Below are 26,074 nucleotides of genomic sequence, written 5' to 3'. Positions count from 1 at the left end.
TGGCGCTTCAGTAGGACAGGCAGTCCTTCGGCTGACGGTCAACGCGAGCGAAAGGCCAGAAAAGAGCAGCAGCAGCCAGGACTTGGGCAGCACGAAAAATCAAACGAAAAATAAAGAAAACCACACAGTAAGGAGGCGTTCAGTCTTTGTTATTTAATAACATTTTTTCCACGCCTAAAATCAAAAAACAACTATGCTAGCCAGCGAAAATATGGCGACGGAAAAGCTCGTGTGTGTGTGTGTTTTATTTTTGTGGCTGAAAGCGAAATGAAAAATTTGACACTGAACTTCATTAAGTGAGCGTGTGTGTGTGTGCGAGTGGGACTGTAAAAGTGTGCGGCAGCGTGTGTGTGTGAAAGAACATTTAAGTGACAGCCTAGAAGTATGCTACACAAAATGTCAGCCAGCCATATGCTGCTTATGTTCTTGCAACCAGGCATTTTCCTCGGCTTTCCACCATTTCCCTTGGCCTTTGCGGGCTATTTCTGTGCTCTGTGTTTTTCGCACGCTCTAACAATTAAACAAAGACCAGAAACAAGGGGACTTCTGGCAGGCGAACAGCAAAAACAAGCCCTGTTTTTGAGAGTGCGAGTGTGCCAGCTTATTGCGTAGTTTGGGGACCAGTTTCTGGCCAAGAACTCGGCCACTTTCACGCCCCTCGCCCCCCACAGGGCGTGGGCTAAATAATGTGCTTCTTTTTTGTACCCGCTTGGCCAAGAAATTGAAACATGAGGGCCAATATCAACAGCGAGGCGGCAATTAGACGCCAGTGCCCACAAATAATCGCACGTCATCCGTGCGCCTGCGAACACCTGCCAGTACACCCACACAACTGGGCTGCCAGAGACACAGATACAGACACCCACACAATCACAACACAGCCGGTGCTCTTGGAAGCTCGCTCTCTTTTTGCATTTGGCCCAAAGCAAACTCTCTTTAACGTCTTCGAAGCTGGCTCGCTGTTTCGGCTTCAGGCTGCTGTCGTCAGTCGCTGACGTTGTTTGCGCCCCAAAGAAGTGCTGCCAACAGAAAATATCCCCCTATATATATACGCAAAAACATATCTATATGTTTTGTACATAACACAGGAGAATTAATCAAAATTTATACGATCTACATAGGAGCGAAACGGCAGCACAGGCGACTGGAGAGAGGGGAGCAACCACGGCAGGACACTAAAAAGATACTTACCTAATATATATAAACCCATAATCACCGCACATCAATTTGCATGTCTTCGTTCGTCTGCGCGGAATATGAAGTAAACAAATACATGAGCCACGTCATAAATGTCAAACTGAGGTAAGTCCAAACCCAGTGGCCATTAGTGTGGATAGTATAGTAAGAGTGTGGTATAGGGTTACCCGCTGCCGCCCGTAGCTGGCTAAGTGATTTGACCTTTTCGCAACAGGTGCGTGCACCCATTCAACCGAACCCATCCATTCTGCGCTCCCACGTTACTATACCCGGGGATGGGGGCTATGGGAATGCAATTAATGACGCGTGCACCTTGATTGCAAAAATGCGCAGCATTCTAAATATTTAATTAAAGGGAAGCGTTTAGAGTATTGACGAGACGTCAAGGTGCCCAATCGATGGCTAAATGCGATATTAAGTGGTTGCTTGATGAATAGCGCACTACTTCTAATTGCTTTAGCTTAGTATATCTAACTCAACCATCAGATGCATATTTCAGGAAGTTTCATTGTTGTGTAGGCATCGTTTAGATCACCTATACTGATACGTAAGTGATGATAGATTCAATAGACTAAACAAAGAGACACAGTTTATTTGAGGTATTTGGATATAATATAGATATATAACTGGCAATTAAATACGATATATAGATCAGCAACATATGGAAGTGCAATCATGTTTTTATAACGTATACGTTACTTACGTATGCGTAATATTTGACGGCAGAAATTTTACCAATATTACTTAACAACCACCAAACAATTTTCGAGCAGGCTATATAGTAATTTGATAACTTATTGAAATGCAAATGAACCAAAATAAGGATGATAAAAACTAAAAACCAAATTTTAGTCATTTGATTTATTCACATAATATAAATATAGTATTTTTTAATGGATAAATAGGACTTAGACCTAAGTAACTTATATTTTTTTTTTTGCATATTTTCTAATATAGACAGAATGTGGTTTTTATTTTTGAGTATTGTGAGATACAAGATACAAATAAATCGTATAGGATGAAGATGATAGATTAAAAACCATATAATACCCACACCACATAAAGACGAGCATCAAAATACCACGATAAAGTCAGGAAGATATGGTGTATATATGCATTACGCCTCCCTCTGCAGTGCCTGCCCTATCGAACTTTATGATTACCGTGCAATCCCTTTATGACTTTGTTTGTTCGGGGATTCAATGCAAGACCGGTCGCCAGCGACCACCACCACCACTTGTTGTTGTCCTCGTCCTCAGGCGGCAGGACATGTGACTCGATTGTATTTCGAGCATGGACAGATGAGAGGGCTGCCGTTGCCATAGCCGTCCATCTGGGAATAGGACTCGCAGGATCCACTGACTCATTCATCACCAACGGGGACCTGCTGGGCGTGGGCTTTGTGTCGACTTCATTGCGATTGATTGAATGCCGTTGACATGACCGATGGCATATGTATGCAGGCTGGCGAAAATAAATAAGAAAAGCGGAAAGATGATGTCGTGGTCGTGGTCCACGGCCCAGCCAAGCCACAAGTGCGTTAAATATAGCTCTGGTCATCAGAAATCGGACATCGGACATCCGACATCGGGCGGTGGCTATAAATGTCGCACAAAAGCCCGCTGTTTGATTAAGAGTTGCGTCAACGACCGGAAGCGAGGGGGCCGCACTAAAAATGAAAGGAAAATATTTTCGCGTAAACATAAACAAGTCGGCACATAAAATGGGCATTCATAATACGGCTGGCATAAAACCGCGCTCATCCGCCACTGATACAAGTACGGCTGCCACACCGAATGAAGCCCAATCTACGACGCCACTTCAGTTTTAATGCTAAACCAACACAGATGGATACAGATACGATTCGCCCAGAAGCCGTGACACTTAAGCATGCATGAATATAACATTATATTTTGATGGTCCCCGGCAACAAAGTCTGGCAATTGCACAAATATTTTGGCGCTGGCCCGGGCGAACAAACAAGCAAACAGTTTCCGTTCTGTGGGCATAACAAAGATTGATGGAGGCCGAAAGTGAATTAAATTGGCTTTAACTTGGCCCAGAATTTTAAATTGGCCCTTTCATTTGGGCCAACCGTTTTCGGGGGATGAATTTAAAATTAAAATTGACTCGGAAGTTTTTTGAAAGGATTGGCAATTATTGAATTTTGTGAACTCTGAACTTTTCTTGGGGATCTAATGCTGAATATTTAGCTTAAAGTATGTCCATGTTTCTCCCTACTATAATATACAATTTTGGAGTCTTAAAGTTTTACTTAATCCTTACAATCAAAGACTTTCTAAGATTTACTGTCTTGTGAAGTTTCTACATTCATTTTGTGTTACAATTAAAACAAAGCCTTTTCTCAACCCACGCGTTTTATAAATATATTTCCCCCATTAATGGACAAATCCTTCTTCCTTTCAATTGAATTGAAACATCTTCAACTTTGTCCTCATTATGAGCTATGTATGTATATAGAAACAAGGCATTATGGAACAAAGTAAATCAAATGCCTAGAATATATTTATGTCCCTTTTAATTGCTTATGGGAACCATCTGCGCCTGCGGAGAATCATCAAAGGAAACGCAGATTAGCTCTACCTTTTTCTTATAAATACATTACCGTAACGTCGTTTAATTAGCTGGCTCGACCTTGGCCCATGTAATCATTCACGGCAGCGCCAGGTTCCTGTTGGCCCCCCGATAACCTGACCTGAGGCACTCGTCTATGGGATTATAAATGGCTGAGAACGTGGCAGGATTAGTGTGGGCGTGCGATGGCAGCGGCTGTCGGAGCAATGGCTGAACGCAATTAATTTTTAACTGAGCAAATATTAATCATAATTCCATACGGCAACAGGACCCAGCGCCCCAGTTAAACAATATCCTTGCACAAACACACACGAATACCCGCCCCACCCATGACATCAGGCTGGGGATGCGAACTACAGGATACAATGGCGTCATATGGACAAATGTCTGTATTACAAAACCTCGACTATGTCGTCTGCGACAAGGGCAATCCATTTACTTAATGAGATTGCAGGCATTTTGGTGACATTGAAAACGCGTTTATTAGGGCCCTAGTCGCCCCCCTCCCCAAAAAAAACCCATATTTCCAGCGAAGGGTGCAACGCCCCTCTTTCCCCTTTTTTTTGGGTGGGAGTTATAACAAATGCTTATGTGAGCCAAGTTCATTCATAAAAGGAGCTGCGTCAGGCAACGGCCGCAAAAGCCCCGGAAAAGCAGTGGGCGGGGAAAGCGGGGAGGGGCAGAAAAACGCAAACAGTGAGAAAAATCAATGGTGGCAATGGCAACCCTGGCTACACCTACTCTCGTTGCTAAAAATAGCCCGGCCAGATATATCAAGTTATAAATTTTTCGACACAATTTCGGTGGGGCAGTTGCGGTTGGTCGGGAGCTGAGCTCCAAGAACTGACTTGGCACTTTGTTGAACAGACAGAAAGGAGCTCACTGAAAATGGAAGGCATGGGTAAACGAAAATGAAAGGAATTTAGGCAGGGACAGTGGCATTTCTATAAGTAAAAGATTTAATTGGGTTAACATTTTATTATTATAAATTTAAAAAAATCATAAATAAAATCAAAAATAATTAATAATCATAATTATATGTACTGAAGTGGTACATAAATTCATCTTATAAAAATATTCATATGTATATTAAAACGTTTAAAAATGGAAAAAAAAAAGTTCTTTAAAAGGTTACCAAGTCCGAGAGTTTACTTAAAAATTTGTTTTTGGATCCATATATTTTCAAAAAAAATATCATAAAAACATTTTTCTAAACATTAACTTACTTTTTTAAGAAATAGAGAACATTTTTCTGAAAGAATTGGTAAGATCACAAGAGCTCTAATTTTATGTTTAGTTTTCAAAAAAGTAACTTTTGAATTTTCAAGAAAAAAAATCCAGAAAAATCTGAAAAAATCTACACAGTCTTCACTGTACTTAGTGCTTGGGTAGGAGAGGCAATTCGAACCTTCGCGCTGTTGCTATTTTCGGCAACGCCTTGGGGGCCAAGAGAGAGCGAGGGCGAGGCGGCCAGGATGAGGAAGCGAGAGAGCCAGATTCCCGAGCACCAGGACTCGAACTCGGTCCCGAGTCCAACGAAACGTAGGCGCCGCCTTCAGGGAAAGCTTCCCGTGGGTTGCGCGGAAAAGCTCGTTGCGTGGGCGTCGCGCTGTCGGCGCAACAGGAAAATCGGAAATTGGGAAAAGCGTGGAGCCAGCTGGCGAAGCAACAGCAAAAGCTGCGAAAGCTCCCGCCGCGACCATTTCCCCAGGCAGCTGGAAGAGCAGCTGGAAGCCCAACTTCGGGTGGACACGGGCTCGGCTCCAGCCGACGCTCCTCGGCCGCTGTTGCCGTGCGCTACCTGATGCTCGAGAACGCTCCGCGGGCAGCTGAATCCGTCCACGGCGTTCAGTTCAACCTGGGGAGCGGAGCGCAGCGAACGCTGCGCCAAGTGTTGAGCGGTTAAATAAGAAAAGTGCCCGCCTACAACAAGTTGTGTGTAGGCGGTGGACTCCCAGCCAGTGTTCTGCGCCAGCTACTTCATCCGACATCCGACGACCGAGTGCCCGGTGCCCAGTGGCCCCCAGTGCCAAGTGCCAAGTGCCACGCCACGAAGAGTCCTGCGGCTGCTCTGGGGCCCTGCTCTGTGCTGTTCCTGGTGCGATAAGCGCGTAAGCCTAACATATGGCACCCAGCGCCGATGCCAGCCGTCGGCACTTCTCGCGGTGAGTCTGGGGTTGGGGATTCGGAATGGGAATGGGAATGGTAATGGGACCACGAACTTGGTCCACTTAAGAAGCACAACTTCTACGTGCTAAGCTAAATGCAGGTCTGCCTGCGAATTGCGCGAAATTCATACTGGTATGGTTGAAGAAAATTCTTTTTAAAAATATATATATTTCACTTACGTAAATTGAAACAATAAGAAATGAAATTTCTTTTATCTGTGGGAATAAAATTGTTGTTGAATTTAGAAGCACAAATTATACTTGCTAAGCCAAATGCTGGTATGCCAGAATATTACTTTAAGTTAATACTATTAACGTTCTGTAACTTCATTTCAAAATATATGTATATAAAAAGAAAGAGGAACAGGTGTGTCATGGAGTGGAACAACTTTTACTTGCTAAGCTAAATGCTGGTCAGACAGTTAATTACGCAAAATTCATACTAGTATACTTGATATGAATTAATCATAAAATGTATAAATTACAATGGCGCTAATGAAAATAAATTGCAATTTTCCTAACTGTGAGAAGGGAAAAGATGTACAATCTAGACGCTCAAGTTAGCAAATGCAGGTCTTTACGTAAATCGAAATTTATTTTGGTACAAAGATATACACCTTTTAAAATAATATTCATGGTTTGCTCAAGTAAATGAAATAACAAATATATTTAAAAAAGGGGAGTTAATATATAAAACTAATATATAAATTGTGATTTATAGCTTGGTCCTAGTTTTAAGATGTGAAAACGGTAGTCTAAGTAAATCAAAGACCAAATTTCGATCGCTTCTATTCTCCTTAATAAGTTGGCAATGTAATAAAATTGGGATTATAAATTATCAGTTTAATGACAATCTTAAAATAAAATATTTTAAAATTGAGAACTATAGATTTGTGTACAAAACAAACTTTTACAAAAGTGACTTACAATTAGAATTTATAATCAGTATATTTTTTAAAAAATTAAGCTGATCCTTTATTTAATTTCCTAAAAATACAGTTCACTTAAAATTTTATAAGTGACCCAATTCATGTAATTTTACGAATGCCCTAGGCAAATGGCATCGCATTTTTGAGTACAGTAAAATTACTAACTTAACCGGCCGAAGTTAAATTGATGTGCAATTTTTGTTTGAGGAAACGTTACTTCCGTCAGCTGAAGTATCACGGGTCGTGGGTTTTCAATTAAATGCATTTAAATAAACCCGACAGGTAGTGGACAAGAAAAATAAGTAAGGCTGATCGGAGGGCAAAAAGTGCCCTGAAAAGTAGGCAACATTGTGAGCGGAGTCCACTCGGGCAGAAACTTGAATCGAACCAATTCTGATTCAATGCGATTTAATTCGAGCGAAGACAGGCATATTGGTTACATAAATTCAATTATAAAATGCAAATGAATCCCGTTGCGGACTGTTCACTTATTTTCATGACAATTGCCGTGAAATTATTGGAATTTCACAAATTATTATGAAAATGTGCCGCGGAAAGGAAGTTTGTATTCATATCAGGTGTCGGAAAGCGTGATAAAAGGTCAGTTAATTAGGAAAACATTATTTACCGAAAGTGGGGAATATGGGCTGCTATCAGTTTCCCATTAATGGTGGTTTCCTGTTAAAAAAAAGGGTAGATAAGCGTAGGAAAAGCGTACATCATAAGAGCAGAAAGTGCAGCAGTATTATTTTCACAGAGCTTTCGGTAACAAGCTGCGCAATTTGTTTTTCCCGAAATTGATTTCGCTGTCCCAGCCTTTTCCACACCCCGCCCACAATCAAAGCCCCACCCCCATGTGTGTGTGCACTTTAACAACATTATCAGTTCGCTGGAAATGGAAATTCTCTACCCCAGGGGCTGCTGACTGGCGTTCATTATCCATGGCCTTTGCTCTCCTTTCACCAGCTGCATTTATGAAGCGCAGTCTGAATAAAATATGGCACATAAATTCCAGCAAACGGAAATGCTTATTAACTGCGAGCATTTTCTGCATGCAGGAAAATTCAGGGGAAAACCGAGGGTTTTCCCTGTAACGCATAAGCAGCTTTCCATAACGAGGACCCCTAAGAACTCGAATGTTGGTGGAAGACCCTCTCTGTGCCACCAAATTCCTTGAATATTCCCTAGGCAGCTTATAATTGCTGGGATGCTGGAAAAAGGGGCTGCCAAAAGGGTCGAGAGGTAAACTGGTGAAATGGCAAAAGTTTTCGGTTTGAACTGTAAAACAATTTGGCAAAGGAAAAGCAATTTGCCTTACATGGAAAAGATGGCGATAAAGCCCCCAAAAATTCGCATCTGATGCTGTTGTGTACACCTGACATATAACAACACAAGGGTTTAGATGTTTGCAACAATTAAATCTGGGGAAAACCTACAAGGGTGGCTTAAAATAATAAAGATGAGTGTGAGATATGGGAAAACAATCACAATTTGGAAAAACAATTTAGGTGTGACTCGCTTTTAGGGCTTTTGGGGCTTTAATACAGATTAAAACCTTCTTTTGACTCGGTTTTAGGGAATTAAACAAAGATTAAACAGTGGTCTCTAAATAATCCAATTAAATAAATCATTAAATCCCGAAACGCTATTCAAACAATTTGAATTCCTTGCTTAGCAAGACGAGGAGGAATTCATTCACGACCCGTGCGAATAATTTATTCGCTCAAGCATTAAGCATTAAGTCATAATTCCTGGCACTTAGGAGAATAATTCCGGGTGATTCCCCTAACCCGAGCAAATGTTGAATTATCCAATCCGTTCGCTCTCATAATTGTCCTGCCACTCTCAGCTGGAGCCGGCAATTTTCCACTTTCGCCCACTTTCAATTGCCGAATCCAGCTGGCAAGTTTATCTAATTGCTTTTTGGGTGGAAAGCGAAGGTCCTTTTTTTGCCAAAGAGGCAGCGGCGGAAATCCCTTTCACGCTGGGCTGGCTCAAAAGAGGAATTTTGAATTGTGTATTTGTGGGGGGAGCTGGGGCGGAAGCGAAGCCAGGATGAAAGCGATTTGTTATCCTTTAGTCCTGCTGCCGTGCATCAATTACACAAAGGCCGGGAAATGTGAGCCTGTCGAGGACTTAAATCAACTGGCAGGAAGTGCCTCCCACTCGCTGTTCGCCTCGCCTCACGCGTTTCGGGGCCCAGGTGCTCGATATTCACAATAATAGAGCCCCAAGGAGCACCGAAGAGATCTAAAGTGCAGGCAAACACACCTGCCGGCTCCGATGCTCAGCCTCTTGAACCCGAAATCCAACCCAAAACCCACATTTTCCCCTAGCCAAGCAAACACTGGCATCAAATCAAATGGCAAAAAGCCTGCCAACACTTCAAGCCAACGTCCAGAGGCAACATGGCGTTCGACATTTAACCCCGAGGATGGAAATGGATATGCTGAAGTCAGGAAGCCGGAGAGGGAGCCACATCAGCGGCGTCATCATTAGCTCAGCAGTGTACATGGAACCCCCAAAGCGATGAACTGTGCCAGAGGAGCCAGAGCAAGAGAGCCCAGTCAAGGGGAAGCCCCTAAACCAAGTCCTTAAGCCCCAGGTTAACATCAACCGACGGATGCGGGCAGGCGGAAAGCAGACAATGCCGAGTACAAATCTTGCAGATTTTGGTCAAGAAATGCGCACCGAAATGCGAAACCCAAATCAACTTGAGAGTGAATGAATAGCCACGAGACGGAAAACCGCTCGGGCGAGTGGGCCAGTAGGCCAAACGTTGGCCGCAAAACCATAAGGGAAACTTTGTAAAGCGCCAAGGAAAGGCATTTTATAAGCCCAAGAAAATTCTTGTAAAACAGGAAGAGAAGGTGGCGCATTCAGATAAAGAAAGACTTTAAGCCTACACAAAAAGAAATATGGTAAATTCTTAAGACCAAGCGGTTACAATGGGATTTTGAGTATAAAAGCTTCTTTTACAATCGAACATTCGGAATCGGTGAATAAAAAGACAATGATTTTTAAGGACTTAACTTTGTACATTGTTAAAATGCTACTAACGCTTTATTCTGAAGATATATAAAGGTATTTTAATAAATAAGACACCTAAACCTTTTTAAGTAATGCTTTAAAAATAAACATAGAAGAGCTTTAAACATTTTTATGTGTAGCAAGCGGCGCGGCAAGTCTGCCCTCGTACTTGCTGAATCCTAGACTTAAATGACGCCATTAAGCATTTTACAACTTTCGAATTTGTTGGCGCATTTTCCGGGATTTGGTCAGCGAGCAGATGGAATAGCCTCACTGCCCACTCAAAGAGGAGAGCACTTGAAAGTACCTACCATTTGAATGGCATAGTAAATTGCACAGCACAGCTGCCGACTGTCAACTGATTTGTATTTCGGCAGCATCTTCAATTCCGCTGATTAAAGGCAAACCAACTTAATCAATTTCCGGCGAGGAAAGTTCCAAGGGGAGTGGGTGATTTCGAACCCTAAAAACTTTCCACTCCAAGCCGACACGCGCGAGCATTTTCCATTCTCGCACTACAGAAGCACACCTACAAAGTTTCCATTTCCACTTTTCCGGCGGAAAAGCGAGCACGTGCCCAGCCACACGGACTGCTGAGCGCCCACAATGCAAAACTAAAGCCTTTTTTACGGCTGCTGACGACAGTTGCAAATTAAATAAAATTAAGTTGGAGCCAGAGCTATTTATTAGGTGGCTTTGCGCCTGTCGCTCCTGGGCCACAAAAAAAATGCTAAAAAATTAAGTAACAAGAAAGTCAAGCCATTTTAATTGAGTGGAATGCCCGCGGAGCAGGGCTTATGAAGCCACGTCACCTGTCCCAGCTGGAGAGCCAGTCCCTGAGCAACCTCAAAAAAGTAGAAACGCAAGCATGGCGTCGTCGGGAAAATTCCCTGACAAAAGGTCCAAAAGTCGAGTGGCTGCGAGACTTGGCCAAAACGGGCTGAAACTAAGTGAAGAATAAACAAAAGTGCAGCGTCAGCGGCACAAAGAAAGAAGAGATTAAATTTCCGCCACAAAAGAAAATGGCCAAGAATGACAGCACCTGAAGGGAAAATTGGCAACGTCTAGCGCTGATGGAAGGCCAAATAAAAAAGGGGAAATACCAGTTTCGCATATAAGTATATGATACCATTCTCTTGAGCAACCGAGTCAAAATTAAACCGATAAAATGTCAATTCATTACAAAATTAAAATAAACGAAACAATTTGCTTTACAAAGGGCCAAAGGCATCTGCAAGTGAAGCTTGTCGTATGCGCTTCAAAAATGTTCAAAACAGGAAATGTGTTTACCAGCAAATAAGTCTCATTTCCTTGAATGTAAATATAAATGGCACCGGAAGTTGTCGAGGAGCTCGACAAGTTGGTTGTGTATTGCCACATTCAATAGAGCTACAAAATCGAATGCGAAATGTGCAGACTTAACTTGCCACTGAAATACTCGTCTGCAGGAAAATGCTTGTTAAACTCAAATGGATTTCTACCTTCCTTTTCTTATAGAATAGGTTTTTCTCAAATTTAAACATTACTTTTTAAGGTGTCAATTGAGTGCATCCTTTAGGAGTGTTTTGGAAAATTAATTATTTCAGAAAACAGAATTTATTTAAACATAAAGAGAAGAATTGCAAATTGGAGTTTCATATATCCTCAAGTGAATTTGGTGTATTCAAAATTTAGTTTACAAATTGCAATACAGATTGGTTTTGAATTTAAACATGTCACGAAGAGCAATTTGCGAATCGATGAACTTGGAATGAGGAGAGGCTAGCCCACAGTTAGGGCCATGATGGCGTTGACCACATCGTTATCGTTCATCAGCAGAGCCCTGATGGCCTTCTTGCGCGAGCAGACGGCCTGCATCTCAACCAGTTCGATGTCCTTCTCGTCCAGGTTGGCGGCGGCCTCATCCAGCCCTTCGCCATCTTCGTCGTCATCGGCCAGAGATTCCCCGCCTGCGGCTACCCCGTCCTTCTTGTCCTTCTCCCCGCCGGCAGGAGAGGGCACACGGAAACGCTCGGCGGCCTTGGCAGCTGCCTGGGAGGCGGCAGCCGACGAGCTGATGTCCTCCACGCGCACCTTACCAAAGCAGATGAACGTCTCCGAGTGCGGCACCTTGAACACATCCGGCTTGTCGATGTACAACAGGACATTCTTGTTCTTCTTCATGGTCACCCGGGCCACATCCTCGACGGGCTTGAGGTCTAGCTTCATGAGGATGCGACGGGCCTTCTTCTCGCCCCGGGAATGCTTGGGCCCATCCGAGGAGCGCAGGGTCAGCGTGCCCAGCGAGCTCAGATCGCCCAGCTTGGGGATCTTTGGATCGGCATCCACAAGGTCTGGTGCCTCGTCCTCGCTGTCGGTGCTGTCACCCTCTCCGCTAGAGTCCTCTAAGGTGACCTGCTGCTTCTCCTCCTGCGATTTCTGCAGAGTCAGCACATTGCTCGGCAGCTGTTGGGCCAGGTCCATGAGCTTCTTGATCTTGTTGCGGTAGCCGGGGTCCACTTCGTCCTTGCTGTAGGGCTTTCCTTTATGCCCACTGCAGCATGGGGCTGGATCCTTGCCGGATCCGCCTTGAGTCTTCTCCTTGCCGGCCACCATTTCACCCATCAGCTCAATTTCTTTTTGCAATTTCGCGGCGGCGGCACTTGCGTTGGCCGCCATCTGGGCGGCCTTCCTCAACTTTTGCTTCTTGCCCATCGCTTGGGATAAAATATAATCGTGGGATTTGGGGAGCACAAGTTTCGGTGAATAATTTCCAAGGAACTCTGACGCACGTGATGCGATTGGCCGGGAGGAAAGAAAGACAGGAAACGCCAAACTTGACAGTGTGCACGTATTTCCTTTGGCAGATTGGGGTGCTCTACACGGTACGACCGGGAGTTCAAAAAGGCCGCTTCAAACGAGCTTTTGTTTATTTAGAGATCAAAAGATAATGAGGAAAAGATTTTGATAAGAAAAACATATAATTTTTTTGTGTTAAGGTTTCGTGTAAATTTGATTAGTTGTCAAATATTTCGGAACTAAACAAATTGTATATACTGAATTTTTTTACTGTTCAAATAGTATTTTTCAAGTACCAAAAATTCTCTCCTCAAAATTGTATAACAAATACAAGAAACCTTCAGCGAACACATAATATTTCGTCTGCCATCTCTCAAGAAGTAGTTCGGTCCATGTCCATCAGCTCTGGGCAAACAATTTAACTTTTTCCATGCGGCTGCTGCTTGCGAAGCGTAATAAGCAACACAAATTGCTGCTTTCGAAAAGTTCATAATGCACTGAGTGGCTACTCAAAGTCAAAGGCTGAAATGAATTGCTTTTATGGCCGTCAAGCACAACTGTTGGATAACACGAATACAAATTCGAACGTGCAGAGCAGGCCTTTGACAAGTTGGATAATCTATCGATATCGATATTTTTTTTGAGCAAGCGTAAATTGATTAAAAAAAGTTAGCAGCACTGCGCTGAAAAATAGCCGTTATTTTTCAAAACGCAATTGCCAGATGCCTCACGAAAATTTGCACTTTACTGGGGGGTTATAAAAGTTTTGTGACAGCGCCAAACAAATTCAATTGAAATTGATGATTGGAAATCCAAGGCAGGGACGTGCCAGTCGCAGGAATATTTTGGCTGACAAAGCCAATTGAAAAGTGCCTAGGAAATGGAAAGTGCAGTGGCTTTCGCGGGGAAATATTTGAATGTGCAAACAAGTCGCGTGTCGCCGCGGGAGAGCGAGGGGCGGGGAAAAAGCGATGAAAATGCCGGAGGACCGGGAAATGCACAAAGGCTCATCTGGAGCTGTTTTCCTCCATTTTAATTGCAGTCGTGGTCGCGGTAAAACCGAGCAGACCCACAAACACGGTTCGCGTGGAGCAAACGCGGTTCCAGTGGTTCCCACTGCGGTTTTTCGGCTCCGGATTTTCCCCGGGACAAGCGGGCTCAGGGCTCAGGGCGCGCCAGTGTGCCCCTGTTTGCATGTGAGGCTGAAACGCTTGCTGTTAACTATATTAAAACAAGTGCCACGCCCCATTAGCACACCCTCCTCACATCGGAAATTACATTTACATTGTGTTTCCGTTTTTTTTTTGCCTCACTGAGTTCAAGGGTATAATGGATTCCGGCTCATGCGAAATGTAAAAAGTTTTTCATGTATGTGGCTTTAATATTTTAAAATTAATTTTGCAGAGTTCTTATAAAAAACTATGCTTTACATGTTTGTAAATTGTTTAATATTGATTAACTGCACCCTCCATGAATCTGTTTCCACTACCTATGAATTTTTGATCAAGCAAACCACATAGATTGCAAGCATTTAAATTAAATACCAGGTATTTCATAGTCGGGGATTGGGTTGTAAACACCCCAAGCTTTTTTCCGCACTTCGCTGTGCTCTGTCCGATGATGCGTTTTTAATTGCTTGGTTCTTTTAATTAAAGTGCGCGCAGAAGAAGGGCGCACCGCCACCTGCAATTATTAAACCTTATCACGAGGTCAACGCCTAATTGAGTTGCATAAATTATTCAGCGGAGGCAAATGAGGCGGCAGCAGGAGGAGGCAGCAGCCCAGGGAAGCCCAGGATGATGTATCCGGCTGCCGCCGCAACGTCTGGCCTGTCACCTTAATTAAATTCGAGGGGCCAACTAATCAGATATTCCCCTTTGCCAGCCATGAATATTCGCACTGAGAGCTGGGCTTTTAACTTTCGGGTCGATTCGATTCAATGTGTTGCGGTTCAGTGGAGTTTTGCCTAGCAAAAGTTTTTGGCTGTCCTGGCACGTTCGCTCCATGATTAATTATCCCGCCCCATATGCTGCGGTGTCATCTGGGCTCCAGCCCAACCCATACCCAGCACCAGCAACTTATTGGGGCTTAGTCTTAGCTTTGTAGTTTAGTTTTCGCCACGGCCTGTGCATGAAAAATGAAGCCAATCTCGGGGCCCAAGGAGACACATCGCCCGAGAATGAGGTCTCCACGGGCAAGTTCATTAGAGTCCTCCATCTGTGAGGGGGCATAAATCTGTAATACATTAATCATGCAAGTTTTGAGAAATGATTGAAATCATATTACCATGCTGCCAGACATATGTAACAACTAAAGATGCTTCCGTAATTGAGATGTTAGCCAAGACATTTATATTGTTGGGCCTGCGTAAATTTATTCCCCTCTTGCTAATGAATTTTTCCCGCTGATTGATGCTTGTTTGGCTTAATTTTATTATTATAAGTGAGTCAGCAGAGTTTTCCAGGGAAACTAGTGCAAGAGGAAGTCTTAGGGTCTCTTTGGAACCGGCCTGTACTCCATTTTGTTGCTATTGGTGAGTCGGCAAATGCGTTTTTACACAGCCCCCAGGATGCCCGAACGATTGAGGGATTTATTGATTGATGTATCTTAAACTTTGATTTTTCAAATTAGGTTTTTGCTGAAATGAACACATGTTTACCATTGACAAGGCTACTTTTTGGGGCTTAATCTGCCACATCTTTGCACTGCTGTTGATGAGCTGGAATCCCATTTCGTGGCGCTCACCCTCGTTGGAAATATGTCAGCCTTGAGCGAGGCTGAAGCGCTTATCGCCAAATGACCCAGACGCTAGCCCAGAACCCATGGAATCCCGAATCCAGAACCCCGACCACCTGCCCATCACAATGCGGAGCCAGTGGAGCGGCAAAGAAAATCAATTTCCCCGCTGACTGCCGTGGGCCAACCGAAGTCTGACATTTATTACCATATAAAGAGCAAGAAATACTTGCTAAGCAGTTGTTGGCAGGAGTCGCCATCACCTTACCCAACCATCGCCTCCACCGGGGGATAAACACAAACCGCACAAAGGAGGAGCAGCTAAAAAACCCGGAAACTGCAGCGCGGCCAATGTGCTCAAAGAGCAGAGATTCCCCCGAATTCCCAGTCTCCACACCTACTCCCTCCAAAAGAAACCCCACATTGTGCGCATTGTGTGAAAATATGAAATATGGAAATGCCGGAAAAGCGAAAAGTTGTCCCTGGTACAATAAAATGCAATTTCCCCCAAGAGAGGCAGCGCCCCCGAATATACATTGCTAATTTCCGGTAACAACAATAGGGAGCACCCGAAATACTTGGGCTTCTAAATTTATACATGCCACCCACTTGGCGGAGGAGCACCAGGTTATTAGTGCAAATTCCTGCATAAATTTGTGCAAAGATTTACGAGTATGAGCTGGGAAAATGTGGGTTTCTTGTACTCCAAGAAGCTAATTGGAAATGGGAACTTATCAAAAGCAGTGTTGGCATTGGAGCTTAAATATAGTTTAAAGGGGGCTCTAAAAATTAGCACATTAATTTATGCTTAAATAATACAAGGCCATTTAAAAACCAATTTGCAATAATATATTCTATAAAGTATATTTTATTTATAGGGCTTACTTGAATTATTATACCCTATTTAATTTGACCACGTAAAGAGTGAATTTCATGAAGAATAAAAAATAGAATGTGATAATATTCAATTGAGAAACCACAGATATAAAATGTAAACACATATATGATGAAATGATATGAGCTAAAAGAATTTAATAATTTATTGAGTATTTTATTTACACGGTCAGGTGCTGTTTTTTCATTGATGTAGTTTGCTTTAGTGCGAATTTAATTCAATTCTGCCCTCGGGCGGGGACTCACATATTACTGATTAACCCCCACCCAGAGCTAATTAATTGATTTAACCCCTTCTGCAGGTGTGCCGATTATCATGGCAAGCAATGTACAACAACGGCAGCAAGATCCATGCACCACAACTGAAGAGCCGAAGCACCAGAGAGCCCGACGAGCAGCCGGAGGAGCAGCCAAGGACCAGGAATCGCCGGCGGGAGCATGCCAGCAGTCCTGGTCTAATCAGCGACCTCCATTCGAACATCAGCAGCAGGAGCAGCAGCAGCAGCAGCAGCAGCGGGAGCAGGAGCTGGAGAGGCGTCAGCAGCCCGCCACGCAGCAGGAGCAAGTGCTGCACCACCGAAATCCTCGCCAACACGAGCTACTGCACCACCAGCGGAAGGTGCCGCCAGCGCTGCCCGCCCGCGGTCGCCTGTTGATCAGCGAGGGCGCCCGGCGCCGGGAGGTGAGGGGCTGCGGGTCGGGGGGCGGCGGGCTCCTCTGCTGCAGCCTGGACGCCCTGAGTCGTCCTGCCAAACTAGTGCAATTCGGAGTCCTGCTGCTGATCCTGCTGCTCGCCACGCATGGAGATCTTGCTCAAGCGGAGGGCAATGTTGGTGAGTGTCCTTGAAAACATCTCTTAGTTAGTATACCCAAAACGAAATAAAAAGCAGAGTGGCAGAAGCACTATTTTTATTTAAATCTTAAATGTCCTTAAAAATTCTCAAAAAGTTATATACATATTTCCTTGTATATTACATAACATAATATTAATTTATAATATTTGAACATTCGAATTTGGTTTGAAAACTTGTTTAACTTGTAAACTTTATTTAAATGTATGACATATTTTTAAAGATAATTTTTTAAATGTTGAGTTGTTTTAAAGAAAAACAAAATTGTATTTAAAATGTTAGTGAACAACTGCAGCTAAAATTGAGAACATTTTTTTTATAAGTTTTCCAGCTTTAATTAAAATTACATTTATAGAAATAATGAAATTCAATTAAAAACCAAGTGACTATAGAAAGATTCTCTAACCTTATTTAGCCTTGTCTAACCATGCTCAACTAAAAGCCCAACATCCATATAATTTAATGCAATTATAACAATCTATAATGCGACCCGATGAAAGGCGTGCATCTCAGTCCCTGGCGCCTTTCGATTTCCCTGGCCACTCGGAACACGCCTGCTGTGTTAACTTTTTGTGTGTTGCGGCTAAAACATAAACCCGTTTAATTAAAACTTTGACGCACAAAACCAAACACGCAACAGCGGAGCAACATGGCTCTTACCCCAGCTCCCCGGACGACAAGGTGGCCCATGTCCATGTCCGAAAGGTTGGAGGGCTGTGCAAATATGTTTTTAACTAGTTTAGCCCACACCCCGCATAATCCAATTGGCCAGGCGAGCAAACTGCTGTTTGGGCCAGGAAATGACCCGCACGGCCGGAACAAGGCCGAAAAGCTGGCTAAGTGAGTTACCAGTTGCCAAACGCAACTATCATGTGCAACAGGCCTCCGAACGGAGGTGATTTCAGTTGTGAACGAACAGACTTTCTGATGTCAGATTCACAGGTATTGATTTTTGGCAGCCAGCAATTCGATTAGTGGAAGAAAAGGTTTAAGCTCGGATTTTAAATGGGTTTTTGGCAGTCAGTGATTCGATTAAGACATCAATTGAAATTGAGTCAAAGAAAATGCTTTCTCTAACTCCACTAACTTAATTGAGATTTTAGTTGGAAAAATGTAATCCATAAGTTTTGATTCTAAATTGATTTTTGGCAGGCAGAAATTTTATTAAATTGTAATTATTGGCCATCGCAAAGTAGTTTTCAGTTTAATTTAAAAAGGTTAATTTAAAGTTAATTTAAAAGGTAAGCTTTCATTTTTTTTAGTGAAATACATATATTGCCAAAAACTTTCACCAATAAATTTTGCAAACATTTCACACCTCACTGCTTTTGCTTTCCGGGTAAATATTTTCCTGCACGAGCCAACTTTCGTTTTTGACCCAATAAAATATTCAAAATGTATTCTCACGCATTCGATCAAACAAAACACTTATGTCCCATGAATATTTCATTTTGAATTATATTTTTCAGCAAATATGTTTGCACAACATTAGCAGGCTTTTGTTTATTTTCAAAGCCAAATTATTTAGAGAACTCATCGGTGTTATGCGAGTTATTAAGACGTATTAAAACGAGCTTAAGTGAAAGGCTGCTTATGTAGCTTAGTCAAATTATTTCCGAGAAATGCATCTGTTTTCTCTATTTTTTTTTCTGCTAGGATTTCCATGTCATAATCTGATGTTATGCTTTTCATTTAGCCAATTTGTGAGAATTTAATTCTCGTAATTTTATCAGCCAAGCATAAACCAGCCACCGCAAGCTGTCAGCTTGCTTTTCCCGAACTCAACTCGTGCCCGAGCCAACCATTTTCCAGCTTATCGTGTTCATCGCTGTAAGTTTCTTTCCTATTCATGGGAAATGGCAGGGCGAGATGACGAGGACGGGGGAGGCGCAGGTCTGGTTGCAGGACTCGCAGCTCATATCCTGCAGAGCACCCCTGCTGATGCTGATGCTGTATCTGCTGCCATGACAACAACTAGTTGCTGCTTTTTGTGGGCCATGCAACTGTGCAGCCCACATGCAAAGTTGGCCAGGAGCAGCTACGCCCATGCATTTATGCACAGAATTGCGCAAGAATCAACAGGAGCCTGGGTCCTTGGATTTATTGATTGCTGATGCTGCTGCAGGTGCACACACACACACAGCCTTCGGTTCGGTTATGCAGAGATACAAGATACAAAGATACAAAGGCACATATAAACAGATATATGTCCTGGCTTTGCAGTCGACTGCTCCTCCTCCACATTGTTGTGTAAATTAGCAACCAGGCTGGTGGCAACCAGCAACATCATCATTAGCAGCAGCTGATGCTCCGGCTCCTGCTCCTGCTCCTAGGCTGCCACATATTTCATGGTGGCTCCTACATCATCCGCCACCACCCCTTGTGGCATGCAACTTTTGATGGCTGCACAATAAAATTTAATTAACAGCAGCTGCTGCTGCCGCTGTGGCGGAAGGAGGAGCACTTGCCCCTCGAGAGCCCCCTGTTGCATGCAACAGAGTGTCGCTGCAACACACATTGACCTTTGACACGGCCAGCCAAGCGGATCAGCACGGCAAACTGGCAACAACAACTTCATTATACGGACAACAAATGAAAGCTGAGCAGCCAGAGCAGGGCAGACTGTAAGACTATAAGCCAGCAGCTAACTTTGTCCATGGCCGCACTGCATTTATTCATTTATTTGAAAAACAAATATTTGCACTCATCGCGAAGAGCTCTTTCTCCGAGCGCCAGATAGTTTTTCATATTTTCCTCGGCATTCGCGGCATTTAATGAAATTCAGTTCAATCTCAAAGCGAAATCCAGGCCAAATGCAAAAGCCAACTTGGATCGAAATTGCATTTTACATTTTCATTTTCATTTTCGCGCAGTTCGCACATTTTCAAATCAGATGCGAATGCATTATTAATTAGTTGGCCTGGCCTGGGCACTGAAAAGTTTTCCAAATGGACGCAGTGCTAATGCAATTTCCATGTAGAAACCTGGAAAATATAGAACTTGTTACGTATACGCCGTGGTGTGCGCCTTCTATGCAATTCATTTTCGGGGAAATGGAATGCGGCGAACCTCTGGCTGCCATTTTACATCATGTTCTGCGGTTGATTTGGCACTCAAACCGCAATTGTTCAGCGCTATATAGATGTCGATTTAAGCTCGTTTTAATCCCAGCTATAAGGTTTGAATTTTTGCCATCTAAAATATAGAGAGCGAGCGCTATTGAATTAGTGCAGCAATTTGAAAAGAGCTGTGTAAATTGGTTTTTATACGCCATGCCAGAGGATTTATGGGCTGGCAAATTGCATTTATTGAAAATCCCCAGTTTCTGTTTTAAATTCTAAACTCTAAATGTGCTTTATTTTGCTAAACTTTTCTAACAACAAAGTTGCGGGGGGCTCCACAGTCTTTGAAACAAAAACATGACTAGGGATTTTTTGGTCGAACAGGTGGAAGTGCTGATGCATTCTTCTTCCCCTCGGCTTAAACCAAAAAAATCTCCATCTGATGGAATTTTTTTCCCCACTCCAAGGCCAAAATATTTGTGTTGATCCCGTCAGCCAGCTTAAAGGGGAGCAAAGGTTCCCTTGTGCTTTTTTGTGCACTTTTTACACTGCCAAATAACTTTGCACATGGTCGAAATTCATAAAGGTTGGATGACTGCGTCGAGTGGGGGATAGTTGGATAGCCCTGAGGGCTGAGGGCGACTGTGAGCCGGAAAAATAATTGCTGTGGGGCCACTTGAAGCTCCTCCGATTTCAACTCCTTGACTCTCCATATCTGTCTCTCTGCAACGGCAATTTAATTTCTCAAATGGCAAACAACTTGCGACTAATGAAAATGCACTTAATTTGCGCCACGCTCAAGTCATTTGGAACAAATTGCAGTCTGCCTCGCCGGCAAGCATGTACTCCGGAGGACGGAGGCTTTGTTAACGTAAACATATTGCCGACATAATCGAGTATCCGAGAACAGTGAAGCGAAAAGAATGCCTTTTGCCCCGAAGAAAGGCTCTCGATGAAGGAGATATCCTTGCGCTTCAGTGGATGGAAAACTTTTTACGGGTTATTTTCCCCTCCTTTTTTTTGGGCATGCTCAATTTAAGGGGGCAATGGCGTGGGGAAACGCCAGGAAGCACAGAAAGCGTTGCGAAAATGCCACTGAAAATGCACTTGCATCTGCAGCTCAGCCCTAAACTCTTCTGTCGTTTTAAGCGCCGCAATTACTGCCGACAGGCCGCACAACGCACTTTGTACCACACAGTAAAGCACATCTCTATGTAGTATATGTGTCTACCCATTGTCCTCGCCGGCGGAGGAGAGGGTGATTTATACCAGTTTTCAGTTTGAGTTTCCGTTTAGGGGATTAAGTCGTGCTAAGTGGAAAACAGTTAGTGGCATTGGCCGACGGAGATTAGGGCTTTGCTCCGAAATTGGTTGCTGAAAATTGCTGGTCAACCATTCATTGGAAAGTAAAAGTGGAAACAGAAAAGTTGCCATAAATATTTAAATAAAATCTACCAACAATATTTCACAAGTTCTGTATATTAAAATTAAATTATCCTCTCTTTCATTCCCCGAAATATGAGGTTTTTTTACACATAAATAAATTCATGTCTGAGCTATCTTTATTCAATTTAAAACCTCTCAAAACCTGCGCAATAAATGTAGATGTTTTGCATAAAAAAGGCTGAAAGGAAGTGTGGAAATGTATAAAATAATAATATAATTATCTTGGTTTGGAAACAAAAACAGTCTATGCCTCATGCCAATGCCAAGCCACAGAAAATAATATTTATGGAAAATATTTTGGATAATCCTGAATGCGGGCTGTTCGACATCCTTATCTGCACTTGCCAAAGCGTTCCTGAAATTAATGAATTTGTGGCCAGCCGAGGCCGGCACACGCCTGACTCTGTCATATTTAGTAGAGTTTAGTGGCAATTCAATTATGTGGTTACACAGAAATGCGCACTGGTCCGCAGGATGGCCGGAGTATCGCTTTGGAGCACTCGCATCTGCCGCTCATCGATACTTCAGACTGGCCAGTAAGAGTCCTGGTCCTGGCGAGTTAATTAAACTTTCCGAGCCGAAGGCTTTCAATGGCCAGATGAAGATGTAATTAAGAGATAAAATGGAAACAATGAGAGCCCACACACACACGTCATCTGTCTGTGTACGACCACGCCCCCTCTCAAGATGCCGCCCACCTGGCAGGCTCCAATCTTCAATCCCCGGGAAACAAAGGGGTCGGAGGTCGGAGGTCAGACCAGGTCCTGCCCGCTGTATTCCATCCAGAGATAAGCAATCGAGCGGAAGAAAAGATATTGAATGGCCAATGAACCATGGCCAGACACTCCTCCATTTTCCCCTCCCCCCAAATGGCAGGAAAAATTGCAGATAATCAAGGGAGGCCAGGGAAAAGACCAGCTGCGAGGCCAGAAATAAGCGGGCCTAATGAGTAATAACAGCAATCATCGTTAAGATGCAGGCATATAAAAGTATCCAGAACGAGAACAAATATATATCAATAAAATAGGAGCCTCAATCGCAGGCCTCGACTGTCTGAGGCTCCATAAATATTGCAAATCAGTTTGGAAAATTGAAAATGAAAACTTTAAACAGTTAGGCTTAAATTTATTGCCACACTTAATCAACCAATTATTTATCTAATATATAGTTGTACGAAATTTATGTCTTAATTAAGATATGTTTAAACATAAATCCCTATTTATTTCCCACGTCTGTGCTATATCTTTTCCACTATAAAATACCAAAATTCTACAATAAGAAATAAATATTGTTCCGAATCTTATGCTACCTTTATAAGGACCAGCCGAAATTCATACAGGTTTTTGAGCCTCTTGGGCATTTATCGCCAAATTTAAAAGGTTTATTAGCCCGTTCTTCTGGGCCCTTTTGAGATACACAGCCCCTTCATAAAGCTGACATAATGGGAATCGGAATCGCTGTCTGGCGGCGGGCTCTTTGAGGGGCCAACCGAATTGCCAGCGAGAAAATGTCATAAAAATTAACGTGACATCGTAAATATCTGGGCGTTTCGGGCTCGATTCTGTGTGCTTGTATGCCGTGGCGATGTTATATTTAAGTGCAAATATGCGTAAAATTGCTCAAACGACAACCCATGCACAGCAGTTACAGTTATACATTTTGGCACATTAAAAAAGCAGGAAAATGGGAAATGTGAGGGGAAAACAAAAACGAGAAAATGCCGCGGCAACTGGTTGCCAGACCTCCGTTTCGGCTCCCCGGAAAACCGCCTCTTTGTGTATTATTCACCCACATATACTGTATGGCAGCTGGGAAAATGGTCTAGGAAAAAAAGGAAATTTCCCCATCGAGGTGGCCGCAAGGCAAATCCCTGCAATTACTTTGTTGGCACTTTGTTTTGGCTTGCCTTTTGAAGTTCCTATTTTCGGGGGTTCCCAATATGGTTTTTTTTGCTTCCCCTTTGTGGATTTTTATAAGCTTGCCCCGGGCAGCGGACTATTAGAACATTTTAAAGGCCGCAAAACTACAGAGGGCCCTCATATGTGGCGTAATGTATGTAAATGTATTTATTTGGGGCAATGTGGGGAGAGGAAACCTTTGGCAAAGTCAAATAAATGTTAATTTAATGCTAATATTGTTTACCTCGCCCACTTCCTGAAGGTGTAACAAAGACAGCCTCCTGTCCCCTAAGGCAAGCAAATAGGAAACCAAAGTCAAGCAAGTGCTTCTTAGCCTGCGGCGAGTGTAAAAATAAAGAACATACACATATGGGCCGGGGGAAAACATGCAAAATTCATTGAGCCAAGCCCAACAGCTGCTCCCCAGCCGGCAGCATGGGTTAAGGTGGGGATGGGTGGTTTGGCATCCCAAGAATCCCGGCATAGGACATGTGTAGGCGTGCGGAAATTTAATAAGAACTGGATTTTTATGTGCCACGCATACGCAAATAAGCGTTTGGCCCCCCCAGAAACTCCGAACCCAAAGGGCAAATGTGTATTTATGTTTTCCTATTGCGATGTTTGGCCTGCTGTAATCACGCTCCATTGGGCGTCTCTAATTCGGCATTAATGCACCCTGCCTTTCAGCAGAAAGCGACCTTTGACCCCGTCCCCCACTCGAGTGACCTGCGAACTAATTGATTTACATGGCGATGGTGGGCCCAGCAAATTAGGGTCAAAAATCAAATACTTCTTCATTACGTGTTTGCCCACAAAATTATAGACTAGGAACAGAGCAATCCATCTCACTTAGAAACCAAATCAAGGCAGGCAAAACTAAAACTTCGTTGATTTTCAACGGGAAAACCTCATTCTCTCTCAGCCATTCGTTCGATACGAAAAAGGTTTTTCTTTGATAATAAACCAAAATTCTCGGTGCATATTAAATTTTAGTGAATAAAACTGTGAAAATGTCCGAGGTGGAGCTACGGGTTTCGAAGAAATCTAACAGGAAGACTAAAGATTTGAGTCCTGCGTGTTTGGATGACTTGGTGAACCAGGTCTTCGACAAGTCGAAGCAGCTGAGGATGTCCGTGAAGGAACAACGAAAACTGGTGCAGGAATATCTGAATGCCAAGATCGAGGATAGCGATGAAAGTGAAGGACAGTGTGTCAATGATTCTGATTATGATAGCTTTTCCGATTCCGGGGATGATGACTATTCCGATTACGAAGAAGAAACCTATTCGGATGAGGAAACGGAGGAGAGTAGTGACGGGTTGGAATCGGGATCTAGTGAGGATGAGGAGGGATCCCCTGAAATGCAAGGAGAAATCAAGAACTTGGATGGGAAAATCTCCAAGGATGAACCAGAATTACCTCGTCTTGTGTCCTATGTTGGTCCCCCGAAACGCTCGTTGGAACCTTCATCTCGTATCCAACGTCGTATGACAATGGCCGGTGGTTTGTTGGCTTCTCCAATTCGCAATTCTGTAGCCTCTACTACAGGCAGTCCAAATCAGGAGAAGAATTCAACATCTGGAGGAACCAAATCCCTTCCAGTATGATTAAACAAGGTGAAAATAGTACAGAATCAGCAGAAACAAGAACCCACAAGGACCAATTCCCTGGTTCAGCCAAAGTCTTTTAATTTCAAAGGAGTAAACAATCGCACTATAAAGCTGCCCGATCCTAGGACTTAATTTTTTTCCAATTTTAATTAAAAAATTTTTGTAACCGTTTATATATTTTTTGTACTCTTACTCCTAGCACAAAATCATTTGTAATTAATCTTTGGTTTGCCAAAAACCGCAATCAAAATAATGTTAATCGCTTAGTGGCTACCAAAGTGCCATTTTCACCAAGCCCAAGACCGCCAATTTATATTAATAAACTGCGTCAAAAGTAGGTCATATTTAATTTGACATTTTCGGGTCCTGCGTGGAACAACTTTAATTGGTCTCCGAGGGCTGTCAGGTGGATACTTTTGGGTGGCGTCAAATATTTGACCTGAGTTTGCTTTCGCTTCAACGATAAATTTGGGCGATTTTGTTAGCCAAATGTTTTTGGGAAAGTTTGCGGAATAATTTCCCCTCGATTTTGGGCGGCCTTTCCCATCTTCGTGGTACTTTGCCCCGGCCATAATTTATGCAAAAAGTCTAATGAATTTTTCATGCACAACACAGAGAGACAACAACAAAAAAAAAAAACGACCGCAGCAACAACAAGTTGCGGAAATTAATGAAAATTCATGAGCGAATCCTGTTTTTCGGGTGCCCTCCTTCGATTTTCCCCCTCTGGCCGCCATTAATGGGCGCAAATTAAAAGCTGCCTAAACATTAATGAAAGCCAAAGAGCCGAGAAGGCACAAGAAATATGAAACAAGAGGGAAATGAAGGGCACGTGACGTCGACGCCCGGGAAAATGGTGAAAAATCCGCAGACAAACTGC

At 43.2% G+C, this 26,074-nt stretch overlaps 3 protein-coding genes across 4 annotated transcripts in view; 2 read left to right on the top strand and 1 right to left on the bottom strand.

Annotated features, from left to right (window-relative positions):
- Positions 1–26,074, top strand: part of LOC108027755 (uncharacterized) — a 49,629-nt gene continuing 23,555 nt past the window's right edge. Inside the window, exons 1-3 of one of the 2 annotated variants that reach the window (XM_017099308.3) lie at positions 1–127; positions 1,122–1,302; positions 16,630–17,160. In XM_017099308.3, the coding sequence (XP_016954797.1) occupies positions 16,644–17,160 (517 nt within the window). In that variant the 5' untranslated portion in view covers positions 1–127; positions 1,122–1,302; positions 16,630–16,643. Of the gene's footprint in view, positions 128–1,121; positions 1,303–5,638; positions 5,958–16,629; positions 17,161–26,074 lie in introns of those variants that run through there. The other variant, XM_017099307.3, reaches the window with a different exon arrangement.
- On the bottom strand, positions 11,546–12,916 carry LOC108027756 (nascent polypeptide-associated complex subunit alpha). Its single transcript, XM_017099309.3, has one exon. The coding sequence runs from the start codon at positions 12,611–12,613 to the stop codon at positions 11,681–11,683; it is 933 nt and encodes a 310-aa protein (XP_016954798.1). The 5' UTR covers positions 12,614–12,916; the 3' UTR covers positions 11,546–11,680.
- On the top strand, positions 24,489–25,367 carry LOC108027757 (bifunctional lysine-specific demethylase and histidyl-hydroxylase NO66). Its single transcript, XM_017099310.3, has one exon. The coding sequence runs from the start codon at positions 24,595–24,597 to the stop codon at positions 25,189–25,191; it is 597 nt and encodes a 198-aa protein (XP_016954799.1). The 5' UTR covers positions 24,489–24,594; the 3' UTR covers positions 25,192–25,367.

Source organism: Drosophila biarmipes, chromosome 2L (assembly GCF_025231255.1).
Source record: "Drosophila biarmipes strain raj3 chromosome 2L, RU_DBia_V1.1, whole genome shotgun sequence".
NCBI lineage: Eukaryota > Metazoa > Arthropoda > Insecta > Diptera > Drosophilidae > Drosophila > Drosophila biarmipes.
The sequence above is the reverse complement of the archived record's forward strand: the minus strand, read 5'-3'. Positions and strand labels throughout refer to the sequence as shown.